The sequence below is a fragment of the Lissotriton helveticus genome, chromosome 4_1 (assembly GCF_964261635.1).
Source record: "Lissotriton helveticus chromosome 4_1, aLisHel1.1, whole genome shotgun sequence".
In the NCBI taxonomy this organism is placed as follows: domain Eukaryota; kingdom Metazoa; phylum Chordata; class Amphibia; order Caudata; family Salamandridae; genus Lissotriton; species Lissotriton helveticus.
The window spans coordinates 37,601,685-37,620,527 of NC_136063.1; the positions used below are offsets into that span (position 1 = coordinate 37,601,685).

General features: G+C 47.1%; 1 protein-coding gene across 1 annotated transcript in view; it reads left to right on the forward strand.

Annotated features, from left to right (window-relative positions):
• The window catches only part of LOC144827835 (chromaffin granule amine transporter-like), a 548,688-nt gene that overhangs the window by 245,815 nt on the left and 284,030 nt on the right, over positions 1 to 18,843 (forward strand). Inside the window, exon 9 of the mRNA XM_078686001.1 lies at positions 5,299 to 5,394. Within this exon, the coding sequence (XP_078542127.1) occupies positions 5,299 to 5,394 (96 nt within the window). The remainder of the gene's footprint in view (positions 1 to 5,298; positions 5,395 to 18,843) is intronic.

The window sequence follows — 18,843 nt, forward strand, 5'->3', positions numbered from 1 at the left end:
AGATTGATTGTGATCTAGTGCCTGAAGTGCATCATCGACAATGTGAAGGATTGCTGTTTCCGTTCTGTGACCTGTTCTGAATCCCGATTGGCAGTCATCCAACAGTGAGAAATTGTCGATGTACAGGCTCAACTGATTGTGTACACATTACTCTATAAATTTTTGATGATCGGGACTACTTGCCCTGTCTTAAGGCATTCTGGGAGGACCCCCTGGGAAAGAGAGGCGTTTATAATTTCTGTCCATATTGGAATCACGATATGGCTGATTTCTTTCAGGCATTTTGATGGTAGTGGGTCGATATAGTGATTGTTGGGTTTGGTTTCAGGTAGCGTTTTAGCAATCTCATTCTGGTCCAATATTTTGAAGGTGTCCTAGTGTGCCTTATTTTTTATCGCATTATTCGCATATTTCGATGCATATTGTGATGAAGGTGTATTGTAGTCGGGGTTATCTGCTGCAATCCTGAGTTCTCCTTCCAGCTTGTTGGCTTTGTTGGTGAAAAAGGTAGCGAATTCTTCGCAACTTAGTTGCGTTTTGGTGACTTCTTGGGCAGATTTTGCCAGCTTATTTGATTGTTGTTTTATAATCTCAAACATTTTCCATGGTCTGTTTTTGGCGTTATCCAGTTCAGTTCTGATAAAGTCCTTTTTAGAGTTGAGGATCTTTTTGTTGTATTCATTTCTGATTTTTCTGACGGATTACAGCTAAGGGGATGATGGGTGTTGTCTCCATTTTCTTTCCGCACATCTTAGTTTTTGCCTGTCTTCATTCAATATTCCATTGAACCATGGATTTTTAATTTTCTCAGTAACTCTTTTCAGTTTAAGTGGAATGGTGGCATTGACTATTTTCGTTACTGAGGTAGTGTAGTGGTTCATTAGATCATTCACATACTGCATGTTGTCAGGTAGGTTTAGGTCTTTCTTGCAGCTTTCAATTAGTAGATCCATATTTGAGTCTCTGGTATCTCGCATCCATCTTTTGATTTTGCTAGGTTGAGTGGTTTTTATCTTCTCCCATGTGGGTATTAGGAAGGTTATGGCGTGGTGATCTGACCAGCCGCATGGCTCTATTGCGAGGATTGAGATTTTGTCATTTTTAGAGATAATCCAGTCCAATGTTGCTCCTTTCGAGTGTGTTGGTTGTAGGCATGCTTGGGATAGGTTTAGTTCAGTTAAAAAGTCTTTAAAAGTGTTGACCTGTTTGTCGTTGATGTCGTTCCAGTGTAGATTAAAATCACCTAAAAATATATTATTAGTGTCGGTGTTAGCGTTAGCTGTGAAGATCTCCATTAACTGGTCAATGAAGTTCATATTATTTCCCGGTGGGTGATACAAGGCATGTAGGTTGCAAATCTGTTAACACTTTTAAGTAACATTTCTCTTGGATTTTGTAAACAGCCAAAAGTAGGGGAATCATATTTTGAAGGCAGGGAAGGTTTGCAGGATGGCCAATCTCAGAGAAGTCTTTAGGAAGCCATTTGTTCTTATCAAAAGTGAAAATATTCCAAGGCTGGTGACACCTTCCAAATGATGGAGAGTTAAGGAACATGAAGTGCTTTGCTGTTTCCACATTCTTAATCACAAAAAGGCATTGTTTAAAGAGTGGCGTTATTGAAAGTATTTCAATAGTCTTTGCCACCATGAAAATGTGACATTGCTGCTACACTAAAAGCCCCACCACAGACCTTTCCATTAAGAATGTAATCATAGCAATGATGGGACTCTTAGGTTTGTTTACCCTTCCCTCCTGCTCCTCCCCTGCTAACTGCACTTGAGCATCTTCATCTTGGTAAATCAGCCTTTCTTAATCAGGGTTCTGTGTTGCTGGTGTACAGGTATGAATTGGAGAATGCATGAGCTTCTCTACAGAAGTTGCCATGTCTGTCTGATGAAGGAGAATTTCTTAGACGTCCATTGTTGTCCTTATCCCATGTCCATCTGCTGTAGAAGACTACAGTAAAATCCATTTACCTGAGCCACTCTGGTTGCACCCTTTAAGAGAAATAAACTGCTGATATTTCTGTATAATGGAAAAGAATGTGGGGTACATTTACTAATCTTAGACACAGGACAACAAGCAAAGCTGCTGTGCTGCACTGCGTGAAGAGGAGAGAGCAGAACTGCTACATATGTTAAAAGATACGGAGCATTTCTGCTCTCTCCTTGTGCAGGCACACTGTGTGCAGCCCTGTGCCAAAGCAGACATCCTTGCACCATGGAGCAAGGGTGTTTGCGCTGCAGGCAGGATTGTTTTTGTGCAGAAAGGGGCAACTTCTTTCACAAAATAATCCTTAGAGGCATTTTCTGCTTTCTGTGAGTGCTGCAAAATGCTGCTCATGTGGAAAGAGGAAATGATGAGGTGACTATAAGATATTTCTCCTCATTGCGCCCCACTGGGGAAGGCGTCACATTTTGATGCACTCCCATGTTTACAAGCTTCGTTAAACCTGGTAAAGCGCCGACATCCATGGGTGGCTGCGAAGGAACGCCAATGCTCGACCCATGGAAAGCCTCCCAACTTGAAATATAGTATAATGTAAATAAAGCAGCTGCATTGTGTTACATTTTTTCTTTACAAAATGGCCGCCGGCATGGTTTCGTAAATATTTTTGAAGCCTTTGCATTGGCCCTGTGTTGTCTTGCATGATGCATGATTCTAACCAAGCACTCTGCACTTGCACTAAAGAGGATGTGAACCAGATACAGGATCTGTGCTTCTGAGATTCTAATTTTCAGGACTAGACAAAGCATCTACAGCCTCTCCACCCACACACCTCACTGCTGTAATCTGCAGGGAAGAAGAGGAATTAGATTTCCCTAAGTGGAGAAATACTGACAACCACTTTATTACCCCAGCTGGCAAACATCTCCTAAGAGGACCTCTTCCAGACAAACGTTGATCTCCTTGATCACATTATTGGCTTCCAGCTTCTCTTTGGTACCCAGAGAAAGGACACCATCAATTAGCCATTAGGCCTTCTGAGGAGACATTGAGGGACTTTTCCATGTGTTACTTTATAGTCGTTTAAGATTAATCTTGGGATAATGAAGTGTGAGTCTTATTATGTTAATTATCACATAAATCAGGGTTTCTGGGTTGGAAATCCAAGGCTAAACTAGGACTCTATGTTTTTTGATAAGGTACAGGGGAATCCCCCATATCCCCTTTCCATACCTGTAACGTAAATCATTAACTTTAATACTATTTTTCATTAATCATAAATGTTACTGGTATACTTTCTTTTTTAATCATTTTATTTACGAGGTCACATCACCCATACCTCCTTCATGTTTTTTAAACAAATCCCTCTATCTAATCTATATTTTACCTTAACTATTGGACTGTAACGTTTATACCTAACTTAACTGTACACTTTCCAGTTTAATTGATTAAATTTTTATTTTTATTTTTCAAGTTTGTCCCAGATATTTTTGTGTTATGAGGGAAGTAACCCAAAAGATGGTATGTCTCTCCAGCTGTGCCCCTGCTAACTTAAATTGCACATCTTCCTCTTGATAGCCTTTCTCGAGCAGGGTTATGTCTTGGTTGTGTGAAGATATGAATTGGAGAATTCAGGAGCTTTTCTTGAGAATTTACCACGCCTGTCTTCGTGGAAGAAGAACCACTTAGACTTCCATTGTTGTCCATATCTCATGTTCATCTGCCACGGAACACTAAGGCGACCTCCATTAAATCGATAAATCGATTTGGTTGCATTCTTTTAAAGGGAGATGTCCTCCGGACATTTCTCAACATTTGGAAGAGTTGATATGCTTCTTCATCTTTGACATGTGATTGCCTTAGTCCTGATACCCTTTTGCTCTGATACACCTTAAAGGAAGTGTATCAAGTGATATCTTTAGGTGATAGATTTGGTGGTGGTGGTAATTCAGGGGGTTGAAAACATCAACTTCTGCAGCATATCCCTGATTGATTTCCCCTGCCTGCTGAGCTGTCTACCTACCTATCTACATTACTGAGCTATTTCCTTTTTAGTCAGGGTTGGTTAAATGCTACAGACCTGCACAGGTCTAGGAAATTTTGACTTGTGAACAAGTGGACTGCTTGGAGTTAGACTACTTCAGCAATACTGAATGTGGGCCCATGGCCTCATGGCTCTGCAAAGAAATGTTTCCTATGATTATACTGTATCCGATGTTAATGATGCCACAGGCTCCACCTTGAAAAAACTCCCCGCAGCTCACCGAGGCAGTAACACCTGTTACACACAGTGCCTAAAATGGTAAATGTGCAGTATACACTCCAATATGAAACATTGTAATTATATATATATTTGGCTCAGATTGCATCTGAGGTCCTAACCAAAACCCATGCCCAGGATTAATCTTTGACTAATTGACTTCAGTGTTCTTTATAAAGTCATTGCCCAAATAAGATTCTCTGGTAACTCTGAAAAGTACTGTTGTGTCTAAAACCCTGGGATGCCAGGGCAGTGGGCAGAGGCGGCTCCTCTGCGATGGTGCAGGAGCGTCGCCCCACCCCAAAAATGAATGGCAGGAAAGGGTAAAAAAAGGACACCTGTTTTATTTCTACTTTCCTGCTAAGTCTTGGGAGTGGGGCCCAGGGGGTGAGGGCACCGAGGGGAGTGGTAGTACACTCCCTTTACTGCGCATGATGCTTTAGCTGGCCGTCTCAGGCAAGCCAAACCTTCATGCGCAGTGAACCTCTTTCCTACCCCAGTTGCATTGCTGCGGTTGGGGAGAGCAGGCACAGTCGTCAGTCTGTCCTGGAGCATCATTCCAGGGCGCCCATGCCAATCCTGAAGCTGCTCTCATGTGACGGCAGATATCAGGATTGGGCGCAGGGCATTCTGGGATCCTGTGCCTGAAGCAGAGGAGCCCGATGCCGACTGTGGCAGACTGAAGGGTTTTTAAAAACATTTTTTTACTTTGCCCCTACCCTTTGTGACACCAAAACTCCCACCCCCATCATCCCCTCCTCTGCCCGCCTGCCGGTCGTCACCACTCGTTCAAAACTCGGCCCGCCGCTGGCTGTGGGTACTCTCCGGTAACTGGTGTCGTCCTCTGGACGTGGACTCAAAGAAATGCTTAACAACACTCCTAAGGTAATCAAAGGATGTCAGTTGGAAAAACCAGGCAGAAATAAGCACGGAGAGGACATACCGCTACAGAACATATTTAATCAAGCCCTAAAGTAGAGCCACTCTGCCAGCACCTCTGCAACAAGGACAAAAACGCTAGCTACAAATGCACAAGCTCTGTGGTATGGCTAAATGTATTCTATTCACGTGTCACTGTCATTTCTCTACAGGGGCCATCTGTTTTGCCAACATGGGCATGGCCATGTTGGAGCCCACCCTGCCCATCCGGATGCTACAGACGATGTGCTCTTCAGACTGGGAGCTGGGTGAGTGCTGCTTCTTTGTGCTGATTCCTAAGTGATAGCAAGTGTTTCTCCACGAGACAATTTGTCCACAGAGAAAAAGGTAAGCTAAAATAAACAAGCAGCGGCAACGCAAATATATTTTGCATATGTAAGATCTATTACCTATGTCAATTTTTGTAGCCATGTTTGAAAATGCAAACTAGTTATGACAGAAGGACAAATGAACTATCTCGCGCTGGCGAACCTGACACAATGGGTGAACTTCCCCACCCATAAGGCTGGTCACTGGTTGGATCTGGTTTGCTCTAACTTCGAGATCACTATGTTACCCCCTATGAGGGTTACCTGGTCGGACCATGCCTTGATTTTGTTCACATGGCCCTTAAGTTCTAAAGGGCTGAGTGATCTGCCTGCCCCTCAAGCTCACGCCCAGCGAATAAATGTAACCACTTTTTCAGATTCTCTTTTGGCTAATCGGCCAATTTTGCCGTCTAACCTAGAGTCTGCTGTGGATTTATTCAATGCTTGGGTTAAACAAAGCGCCGTCGTGCCCACCAATAAAGGTGGTAGTAAACGGGTCAGGTCATCGCCCTCTAAACCCTGGTTCTCCCACGCTCTCAGGGAACTCAAATCCGGCTGTAAAAAACTGGAGCGAGCCTGGCGCCTTGAGTTCCGCCCTGATCTGAAGAGCGATCTGCGGAGGGCGCAGAAGGTTTACTATGCCGAAATTAAGGCTGCTAAAAGTAGGTGCTTCTCAGAAAGGATAGAGAAGGCGGACAACAATGGTAAAGAAGTCTTTGCCATTGTTCAGAGTTTCCTCTCTCCCAGTGCTGCCTCCCCAGTTCTTCCGGCTTCTGATCTCTGGTGCGAGGAACTGTCCTGTTTTTTCGACAATAAAATCGCTAAAATCCAAGAAGAGCTCCAAAATTCCTGTGGTCTTCTTCAGCCCTTGTCACCCTTCGCCAGTTCTGGTGGGAAGCAATCCATCAGCCAATTTTCCATCTTTGAGCCAGCTCTGCAAGCGGACGTGCTGGCTATCCTGGAGTCACTAAAGTCGGGTTCACCCTCTGATCCGTGCCCCGCCAGGGTTCTGGGGGGAGCGGCGAGCTTGGTATATCAGGAGGCCACTCAGGTTGTTAATCTGTCTCTGGCCTCTGCCTCTGTGCCCCTTTGTTGGAAACAGGCGAAATTACTTCCCCTGCTAAAGAAGCCTGGCTTGGACCCTCTAGCCACGTCCAGTTATCGCCCGATATCGCTGCTCCCGGCACTGGTGAAGGTCTGTGAAAAGGTTGTCTTCAGGCAACTGAATAATTTCATTGAGTCCTCTAAAGCCCTTCACCCGGCTCAATCGGGTTTCAGGGCGGCTTTTAGCACTGAGACGGCCCTGGTGGAAGTCTCAGAGGCTATTAGGGAGTGTCTTGACGGAGGCGGCAGAGCGGTCCTTGTTTTGCTGGACTTATCTGCCGCCTTTGATACGGTACCCCATGCTCTGCTGCTGAATCGGCTGGCAGAGGTGGGACTGTCAGGCGCGGTTCTGGCCTGGCTGTCCTCATTTCTGTCGGAGCGGAGGCAGCAAGTATGGATACCTCCTTACGCCTCGTCTCCCAAGAAGCTCAGCACAGGGGTCCCCCAGGGGTCGACGTTAAGCCCTCTGTTGTTTAACGTTTATATGACCCCGTTGATCCATCTGGCTGAGCAGTGGGGAGCCAAAATAATGGCGTATGCCGACGACACACAGCTGTTGTTTACCTGGCCTAAGAATTGCTTAGATGCCAGTGTCGTCTGCTCCTGTTTATCCAATGTCTTTCGATGGCTCCTTTCAGCCCAACTCAAATGTAACGAGGACAAGACAGAGCTGCTGTTTTATGGCAACTTCCCGGCCAATTTTAAGGATCTTATTTGGCCGCCTGATTTTGCCTGTCCCAGCTCTCTCGGAGGCCTGGCCAAAAACTTGGGGGTCTGGTTTGGACAGGATCTTAGGTTTGAAGTGCATCTAAAAAAACTTACGGCGACCTGTTTCTCGACCCTTAAGTCACTAAAAAGGTTCCTCCCACTGCTTCATAGGGAAGCAAAAGAGACGGTTCTGCGTGCTCTGATTCTATCAAGGCTAGATTATGCCAACGCCCTCTTTAGCGGTCTCCCTAAATATCTTATCAACCGAATGCAGATCATTCAGAATGCTGCGGTTCGACTTTTATTTCACCTCCCGAAAAGAACTAGCGCATCTGCCCATCTTCGAAAGCTCCACTGGCTTCCAGTGGCCCATCGTATTGTGTTCAAATCACTGGTCCCGGCCTTTCGTGCCTTGCACCAACAAGGACCACAATATTTGCACAAGAGGTTCACTTTCTATACTCCTCGCCGTGCACTCCGATCAGCTAATCTCCTTCTGATGTTCACGCCTAAAGTCAGATATGTGAGATTGGGTGGTCAGTCTATTTCTGTCCAAGCTGCTCGGTCGTGGAATGCCCTGCCGCTCTCTTTGCGAGCTTCAGCCACACTGACAGAATTCAAGAAGGGGTTAAAAACCCACCTTTTTAATCTCAGTATTTAGCTACTTTTTTCTTTTTCCTTCTGGTTTGGCCCTGTTTAAGCTCACATATCGCGCCAGGATACTCTGTAGTAGCAGAGCGCGTAATAAAATATTTTATACATATACATTATACATACTATCACTATATGTCTCCCATGCCTGAGGCATGGTTCACATGTCGCACTGTTGGGGTCGGATTGGGGGCATGAATAGGCCTGGGCATCCTCCCCCAAAAATGAGAGGGAACTACTGGATGAAAATCATATTGCTTGGTATTTTGTCTCCCCTTACCAGGACTTATTCAATGTATTTGTGTGAATAACAAAAGGTCTACAGAATAATATTCAACTATTTAAAATATTTTCATAGATATGCAGTGTACTAAATGGTACTTGATTGAAAAAGAATATTAAAATGTAAATAGCTGGTGACTGCTGTGAGAAGATGGCCTGGTATATGCTGTCCACTTTTCTAGTGGGCACCTTGCACCAGTCCAAACAACCCTTATTGATGGTAGGTTAAAGATAACGTTAATAGAAAGCTATCCTAGTAGCAGCTGTGGAGAGCAGTCTTCAGGATAAATCTTGAAGGAATGTAAAGCAGCTTGTTTTACCAGTCTATAATCTTGTGAATGACCAAATGAAATAGGAACCACACCAAGGATATATATAAAATATATGGATGTATTCTAAACACATCCCTCTAGTCTCTTCATGAGGTTAGAGGCAAAAGTACATTCAGTAAACCTAATTAGCACACAGTAAATTAGCGCAATATACGTTGAGCCCCAGGGGCGTACCAAGCCATATATCAATAAAGTGGTATATGAATCACAACTTGCATAGATACAAGGCCTAGAGCCTGTAAAACCATTGGGGCCACCATTAACCACCCAAGGTAGTGACACAGGGGACCCACGGGATACACGTGCAGGTTCTGAACACAGCTGCGAATCACCATTAACTTCTATGGGGAAAGTTAACATTAACGCGAGCACTGGAGTACTTGAGTTAACTCACCTAGGGAAGCCGGGTGCATAGGTGTCTTTTCGTGTCTGGTTTCGTTGTCGTTTTCAATGGCGATCTGGTGCAAAGTGCTGCTGGCGTCCAAGAGGAAAGTGTACGGAGAGATCCAATCCTGTATTGGTGATGGGAAGAACCTAAAAGCAGAGGGGACAGAGTCTAGGTCACTAGCCTGACCAGGAAGGTGATTAACGGATGCCCACCAATGTCAGGTGATTTAAGGTGAAGAAAGTGAAGCTTGACTCTTCAGCCACGTGGTCCTGGAGGTGTCCATGACAACCAGAAGCTGGATTTGAGCAGTCCCACAAAGGATGTCGAGTGATGCAGTGTCGGTGCCCGGATTGGACCCAGCAAGCCTTGGCAACATCAACCCAAGCAGAAAGCAGCAATACGTTCGGAGCAGACCAGCAAGGTCTGGCAGACTCACCACTTGGTAGGGAGTCAGGGCACATCTGGAGCAATCAGGGAAACCCAAGGAAAAGTAGAGTTACCTTCGAGGGGACCCACCTGTCAACGGATTAGGGATCGTGAAGGAGCCTCAAGTGGAAATGCAAGAAGCAGGCCCACGGAACACTCGTGGAGTGTAGGCCCACAATCTTTGGTGCAGATGATGCTCAGGGCTTGGGCTACAAGTAACCCAAAGCACAACTTCAGGAAAGCTCGGGAAATGTATGCACTTAACAAATGTGCATGGTGTCAAGAGTTCCGTTTCCACGTCACTCGTTCGGGCTTCAGGTCTCAGCTTTGCTGGGGACTCGTGTCTGCGTTAGGGAAACCTGGAAATCCTCTTCTTGGGCTTAGGTACTTCGTAATTCGGCAGGAGCTTCGAAGATGCAGACCGGTAAATGCTTTGTTGGTGCCTGTTTGAACAGTGAAGTCACTCCTTGACCCCAAGGGAGGTCGCGTAGAATGTCGAAGTTCCAGAATGTATGTTCCAGGGTTTTCTCCAGGTGTAATCTGAAATCCTAAGGACTGGGTTCCATATTTATACTAAGTAAGGGGGTTGGACATACTCTGGGGACCCACCTACGGGATGGTCTGGGAAGAGGGTTGGTTACACCCATTCCCTTTGTCCAGTTTCGCCCCAGAGCAGGGGCTGAGTGCCCCTGCAACTGGTTTGAACTGGACTATGCACAGAGACACCAAATGTGCCCCCCAGCACTGTCTGAAAACCACTCTCTGAGTGCATCCACCCAACACCTAATACACTAAAGCCTGTCTTGGAGGTGGTTACACCTCCCTGTGACAGGAAACCTATTGTCCAGACCTCCCCTGCTGGAGTTTCGTCCAGCAGCAGGAGAACAGACCCGGGTCTGTGGCTGCAGCATCCATTTTGTGATGACAGGCTTCTTTTAAACTATTACCAGTTAGACCAGTGTGTACACATCTCTCCCTCTAGAAGGGTGGAATGCTACCCCCACCACCAGGACTGACAGAAGGGTTAGGATTCCAAAGTGTTTGACACCAAACACGACATGTTTTGATGCAGCCATTCCAAAGTTAGCATTAACCACAAGGTTATAATGCACTTAAGAGTATATGGTCTGGCTGCATCACAGAGCAGCCTCAAGAATAGATTCTGAAAGCTGCAGAGGGGCTCAGCTCATGCATGGGCACCCTCTCACACAAAACCAAGCACTCTGCCGTCAGGATTGCCATAGGAGCAAAATGAGATGCAGGGCACGCTATGAAAATCGTTTCATTCATCACATTGTTTACTTACCTCCAATTATCCATATTCCGGTGTTTATCACCCCCCACCCTGCCCCTCCCCCACTCCGCCTTTCTGATTACGGAACTCCCTCCACTGGCCGCGGCTGCAGGCCCCACTGTCATAGCCAAAGGGTAGGGCAGGAGCACACAACACATGGTGTGCCTGCTGGGGCTGGCCCGTTGTCATTCTATATTTGCCAATGGGCCGTGATGATCTGTACTGTTCTGGGTGGGGGCTGCTGAGGCCCTGCAAGTTCAGGGCAGCAGAGCTAGTCCGAACATTGATGTGAAAAAAAACAACAGCCCACGTCGAGCCTCGGGCACCAGCAAAATGGCTGCCTTCATAATCCGACCCTGCGTACTGTACACCCACTTGTCACATGCAACAACAACAAATGCATGCCGTAAGGGCTGGATAGGACGACCCACAGTCATTTTCATCAAAGAAACTGAAATGATGCTATGTGTCAACAGAGAAGAGCTTGTAAAACCTGCACTCCTCCCTCTAACACAGACACACACTTATTTCTATAATGAGAACTGTGTTCGGCACCGCATAACATCTGTGGGAAGATGTGTGCTCCTATACACATAAAATTACACACAGTCAATATTATTTAAGCATTCAAAACAAAATAAAAATAGACAGAGACCACAAAGTGATTTACAGATATCAAAGTGCTAGAAGGCAGCCAGCAGTAAATACTTTAAAGCGTTTTTCGAGGTAAACAAAATGAATTACCTTTGAAGTGGCTGTCCTGGAAGCCCCGGCCCTCCTCAGAGGTGTTTTGAAGTATCGCTTGATGAGCCTCGATGCAGAGTGAGGTGTGCAAGCTGTATCCCTCGAGTTTCAGCAGAAGACAGACCCTCCAAAATAAAACAAACCCGCGGCTCTGGTACCAGCAGTGCATACTACAGTCAGAACACCGCTTTACATAGACTCGTAACATCACATGAAACCCAGGCTTACCTGCGCTGCTTTGAGGAGTCAAAACATATCTGAAACATCTGCAATGCATGTTTTGGTCGATGATGCACTTAGCAGCCCAGAGGTTTGTGCCTTATCATGAGGAACACAAACAATACAGTCAACCACAAGAATTTGATTGTAGTAAGAATTCCTTGCAGGGATTTAGTATGTGGGTGTCAAATCTAAGAAGGTGAAACCCAAATGCTCCAAAGCTGTCGGTAGCAAGACTCACAAAATTAAATGAAAACAGCTTCTACGGACCAATGAAAATATACAAAATGAGAGTGACGATGAAGCCAACCAGTGGTAAGTAATGGGCGGGCTTGTACGCAATAGATCAGCGCAGGCAGCATTGCGTGGGCTGTATCTGGCAAAACTAGATAAACAAATCTACTAAGTGAGGCCACGGGACGAGACAAAGAAGAGGAGGATTCAACATGGCGTGTTCTTCAAGTGAGGCCAAGCATGAAGGCTCCAACTATAAGGCCTACAGTGCCAAGCTCTATTGTGAATATAAATTGTGCGAGTCTCCTGTTGAAAATATGTACCCTTGTTTTTGAAGGGGCCCGAATAAGAGACCGTATCCAAAAGGTCCTATGTAAGAGTCAGTGAGTGAAATGCTCTGTGTTATAGTTAATGTGAGAGGCATTAAGTGTGCTGATGTCTGAGTGGACCTAAGCGCTGTGGGTATACCCAGACATGGCCCCCATGCTCACCATGCCACTGTAATCAAGCCATACTTAGCTGAAGAGCTCATAATAAGGGTGAAACTGGTCCTAGGTTGCTAGTATTCTGGTTTAGGGAGGACCTGACTTGGCAGTTTGGCTCGAATGTTCCCATTGGAGCACGATCAAGAGTGATTTGCATATGCTGTGTTCAAAGTGTGGTGGCATGGTGTGCAAAAAATCATTGATTAGGATGCGACCCAATCGATTGTCAATGGCTGAGATAAATTAAATCATTTCATACATGACGTTGTTGTTGTTGTTGCAGTTGACACCCTAAGTGTGGCAGGTATGCCCAGTCATAGGTCCCATGCTCACTGTACCCCTGAACTCAAGTTATCCCTGGCTTAAGAGGCCATAATAAGGGTGAAACCAATCCTAAGTTGCTTGTATTCTAGTTCAGGTAGGACCTGGCTTGGCAGTTCGGACTAGACTGTTCCCACTGGAGCAGGGGCAAGACTAATTTGCCTATGGCAGGGGCCACACTGAGGTGTCATGGTGTGTGAAAAATGATAAATTGTGATACGGTCTGAACGATTGCCAGTGGCTGATATCAATTAAATCATTCCATCAATCACCTTACTGTTGGTGCAAATCTATGAGTGGGGTTTAGTTTGAGAGTTCTTGTGGCCTATACACATCAGAGAGTGCCCCAGGGTTACAGTCCCTTCATAAATTCCCATGGTGAGAGTTCTAACTTTAAAGGCAAAATATTGTTTTAGGGGTCCTGTGTAAGATGCTCTCAATGAGACAATGTGAGAAGTCTTAAGTGGTAAGTTTGAGAGAAAACGTTTTTTTGTTTTTAAAGTATCGTTTCCAACATTTACAATTCATGTGTTAGTTACTTCCATGTCCGCCCCCCCCCACCCCCGGGTCCGTGGAGCACAGCATGAAAAAAAGAGAAAATCGAAGAACAAAATACATATATGCATTATGTACATTCAATACATACTCTATTGCACCTCTTTTTTTTGGCAAATATATAAGCGGGATATTTCTAGAAGAAGAGAGTGAACTTAGTGGTTTATAGCCTCAATCCAGTTGGTCATAGGACACCTTACGGCCCCGGGGCAAAATGCCCGCACTGCGCTGTGTACAGTGCAGATGCTGTACACATGTTTGCCACCTGCCCTAAACTTCAACCATTAATCCAAGAAATACAAATTTTTTGGAGCAATATTCTTTTAGACTACAACGAGGATTCCCGACGACATTTGAACCCTATGCAGCCGCAGCCCCTGGGCTAGGTAACTCGAGCATTTCGGTGCTCCAGCACAGGTTCACTATCCTAGTGTCCAGATCCTTTTTCGTTTTTAGTCTACCTAGTCAGATTCGTCCGGAAACAGTAACTTTAAGAACTGCTAGCATCCATAGACTTTGTCCCGCATCCCGCGTAAGAGTTCCCACTCTGCACACGGGTTCCCTAGGCCTCCTGCTCCTAACCTGAGGGTTCAGTAAGGTAGTGCTAGCGGTCCTGAAGCCTCTGGATCGTGTTACTTACCTGCTAGTATTTCGCATTCCACTTTTAGAGTATATGGTTTTTCGTGCCCCTCGGGCATTTGTGTAAATTGTGTAACTTGCAGTATTTTCGTAAGAGTTTTGTATTGTGCTTAGCTCCCTGACTCATAAAGAGTTCAGGGTAGACTTGTTATTAATAAATATCCTTTATTTTTATAACAACTTGTGTGGTGTCCTTTCACTTGGTGTTCAAGGGGTATATGTGATGGTAAAACAGCTGGCTTAACACACCCTCTAGAGTTTAGCCTAAAGACTGCTCTTGTCCACGCTACTAGGATAGCTGGTCTAATATGGTTGACTTACAACCAATCATCAATAAGGGTTGTTTGGTATGATACAAAGTGATCACTAGAATAGTGAGCACTATATATCAGGCCAACTTCTCACACTCACGTCTGAGCATACCCTGCCACACTTATGGCGGCCAAAAGCGGTACAAAAGGGGGTGGTGATGGACGGAGCAACTGAATCAATCAAACACTCACACCCAGTCAAAAGATCTGGGTTTAATCCATCACCGTTCTTTAACCCACTCTGCCACCCCAGTTCAGACATGGCTATATGCAAATCAGTCTGACCCTGTGCCTCATGGGAACAGTCCGGCCCGAACTGCCAAGCCATGCCTTCCCTGGACCGGAAACAAGCTTCCGAGTACCGGTTTCTGGCTTTCCAGCCGTCTTCAGCCTGGCTTGCTTGAATCCAGTGGCAAAGTGAGCAAGGGACTCATGTCTGAGCATACCATGCCACACTTATGCCGGCCAAAAGCGGTACAAAAGGGGGTGGTGATGGACGGAGCAACTGCATCAATCAAACACTCACACCCAGTCAAAAGATCCGGGATTAATCCATCACCGTTCTTTAGCCCACTCTGCCACCCCAGTTCAGACGAGGCTATATGCAAATCAGTCTGACCCTGTGCCTCATGGGAACAGTCCAGCCCGAACTGCCAAGCCATGCCTTCCCTGGACCGAAAACAAGCTTTCGAGGACCGGTTCCCGGCATTCCAGCCGTCTTCGGCCCGGCTTGCTTGAATCCAGTGGCAAAGTGAGCAAGGGACTCACGTCTGAGCATACCCTGCCACACTTATGGCGGCCAAAAGCGGTACAAAAGGGGGTGGTGATGGACGGAGCATTTGAATCAATCAAACACTCACGCCTAGTCAAAAGATCTGGGTTTAATCCATCACCGTTCTTAAGCCCACTCTGCCACCCCAGTTCAGACATGGCTATATGCAAATCAGTCTGACCCTGTGGCTTATGGGAACAGTCCAGCCTGAACTGCCAAGCCATGCCTTCCCAGGACCGGAAACAAGCTTCCGAGGACCGGTTTCTGCCATTCCAGCCGTCTTCGGCCTGGCTTGCTTGAATCCAGTGGCAAAGTGAGCAAGGGACTCACGTCTGAGCATACCCTGCCACACTTATGGCGGCCAAAAGTGGTACAAAAGGGGGTGGTGATGGACGGAGCATCTGAATCAATCAAACACTCACACCCAGTCAAAAGATCTGGGTTTAATCCATCACCGTTCTTTAGCCCACTCTGCCACCCCAGTTCAGACATGGCTATATGCAAATCAGTCTGACCCTGTGCCTCTTGGGATCAGTCCAGCCCGAACTGCCAAGCCATGCCTTCCCTGGACCGGAAACAAGCTTGAGAGGACCGGTTTCTGGCAATCCAGCCGTCTTCAGCCCGGCTTGCTTGAATCCAGTGGCAAAGTGAGCAAGGGACTCACGTCTGAGCATACCCTGCCACACTTATGGCGGCCAAAAGCGGTACAAAAGGGGGTGGTGATGGATTGGAGCATCTGAATCAATCAAACACTCACACCCAGTCAAAAGATCTGGGTTAAATCCATCACCGTTCTTTATCCCACTCTGCCACCCCAGTTCAAACATGGCTATATGCAAACCAGTCTGACCCTGTGACTCATGGGAACAGTCCAGCCCGAACTGCCAAGCCATGCCTTCCCTGGACCAGAAACAAGCTTCCGAGGACCGGTTTCTGGCATTCCAGCCGTCTTCAGCCCGGCTTGGTTGAATACAGTGGCAAAGTGAGCAAGGGACTCACGTCTGAGCATACCCTGCCACACTTATGGTGGCCAAAAGCGGTACAAAAGGGGGTGGTGATGGACGGAGATCTGAATCAATCAAACACTCACACCCAGTCAAAAGATCTGGGTTTAATCCATAACCGTTCTTTAGCCCACTCTGCCATCCCAGTTCAGACATGGCTATATGCAATTCAGTCTGACCCTGTGCCTGATGGGACAGTCCAGCCCGAACTGCCAAGCCATGCCTTCCCTGGACCGTAAACAAGCTTCCGAGGACCGGTTTCTGGCATTCCATCCGTCTTCAGCCCGGCTTGCTTGAATCCAGTGGCAAAGTGAGCAAGGGACTCACGTCTGAGCATACCCTGCCACACTTATGGCGGCCAAAAGAGGTACAAAAGGGGCTGGTGATGGACGGAGCATCTGAATCAATCAAACACTCACACCCAGTCAAAACATCTGGGTTTAATCCTTCACCGTTCTTTAGCCCCTCTGCCACCCCAGTTCAGACATGGCTATATGCAAATCAGTTTTACCCTGTGCCTCATGGGAACAGTCCAGCCCGAACTGCCAAGCCATGCCTTCCCTGGACCGGAAACAAGCTTTCGAGGACCGGTTCCCGGCATTCCAGCCGTCTTCGGCCCGGCTTGCTTGAATCCAGTGGCAAAGTGAGCAAGGGACTCACGTCTGAGCATACCCTGCCACACTTATGGCGGCCAAAAGCGGTACAAAAGGGGGTGGTGATGGACGGAGCATTTGAATCAATCAAACACTCACACCCAGTCAAAAGATCTGGGTTTAATCCATCACCATTCTTAAGCCCACTCTGCCACCCCAGTTCAGACATGGCTATATGCAAATCAGTCTGACCCTGTGGCTTATGGGAACAGTCCAGCCTGAACTGCCAAGCCATGCCTTCCCAGGACCGGAAACAAGCTTCCGAGGACCGGTTTCTGCCATTCCAGCCGTCTTTAGCCTGGCTTGCTTGAATCCAGTGGCAAAGTGATCAAGGGACTCACGTCTGAGCATACCCTGCCACACTTATGGTGGCTAAAAGCGGTACAAAAGGGGGTGGTGATGGACGGAGCATCTGAATCAATCAAACACTCACACCCAGTCAAAAGATCTGGGTTTAATCCATCACCGTTCTTTAGCCCACTCTGCCACCCCAGTTCAGACATGGCTATATGCAAATCAGTCTGACCCTGTGCCTCTTGGGATCAGTCCAGCCCGAACTGCCAAGCCATGCCTTCCCTGGACCGGAAACAAGCTTGAGAGGACCGGTTTCTGGCAATCCAGCCGTCTTCAGCCCGGCTTGCTTGAATCCAGTGGCAAAGTGAGCAAGGGACTCACGTCTGAGCATACCCTGCCACACTTATGGCGGCCAAAAGCGGTACAAAAGGGGGTGGTGATGGATTGGAGCATCTGAATCAATCAAACACTCACACCCAGTCAAAAGATCTGGGTTAAATCCATCACCGTTCTTTATCCCACTCTGCCACCCCAGTTCAAACATGGCTATATGCAAACCAGTCTGACCCTGTGACTCATGGGAACAGTCCAGCCCGAACTGCCAAGCCATGCCTTCCCTGGACCAGAAACAAGCTTCCGAGGACAGGTTTCTGGCATTCCAGCCGTCTTCAGCCCGGCTTGCTTGAATACAGTGGCAAAGTGAGCAAGGGACTCACGTCTGAGCATACCCTGCCACACTTATGGCGGCCAAAAGCGGTACAAAAGGGGGTGGTGATGGACGGAGATCTGAATCAATCAAACACTCACACCCAGTCAAAAGATCTGGGTTTAATCCATAACCGTTCTTTAGCCCACTCTGCCATCCCAGTTCAGACATGGCTATATGCAATTCAGTCTGACCCTGTGCCTCATGGGACAGTCCAGCCCGAACTGCCAAGCCATGCCTTCCCTGGACCGTAAACAAGCTTCCGAGGACCGGTTTCTGGCATTCCATCCGTCTTCAGCCCGGATTGCTTGAATCCAGTGGCAAAGTGAGCAAGGGACTCACGTCTGAGCATACCCTGCCACACTTATGGCAGCCAAAAGAGGTACAAAAGGGGCTGGTGATGGACGGAGCATCTGAATCAATCAAACACTCACACCCAGTCAAAACATCTGGGTTTAATCCTTCACCGTTCTTTAGCCCACTCTGCCACCCCAGTTTAGACATGGCTATATGCAAATCAGTTTTACCCTGTGCCTCATGGGAACAGTCCAGCTCGAACTGCCAAGCCATGCCTTCCCTGGACCAGAAACAAGCTTCCGAGGACCGATTTCTGGCATTCCAGCCGTCTTCAGCCCGGCTTGCCTGAATCCAGTGGCAAAGTGCGCAAGGGACTCACGTCTGAGCATACCCTGCCACACTTATGACAGCCAAAAGCGGTACAAAAGGGGGTGGTGATGGACGGAGCATCTGAATCAATCAAACACTCACATCCAGTCAAAAGATCTGGGTTTAATCCATCACCGTTCTTTAGCCCACTCTGCCACCCCAGTTCAGACATGGCTAAATGCAAATCAGTCTCACCCTGTGCCTCTTGGGATCAGTCCAGCCCGAACTGCCAAGCCATGCCTTCCCTGGACCGGAAACAATCTTCCGAGGACCGGTTTCTGGCATTCCAGCCGCCTTCGGCCCGACTTGCTTGTATCCAGTGGCAAAGTGAGCAAGGGACTCACGTCTGAGCATACCCTGCCACAGTTATGGTGGACAAAAGCGGTACAAAAGGGGGTGGTGATGGACGGAGCATCTGAATCAATCAAACACTCACACCCAGCAAAAGATCTGGGTTTAATCCATCACCGTTCTTTAGCCCACTCTGCCACCCCAGTTCAGACATGGCTATATGAAAATCAGTCTGACCCTGTGCCTCATGGGAACAGTCCAGCCCGAACTGCCAAGCCATTCCTTCCCTGTTCCAGAAACAAGCTTTAGA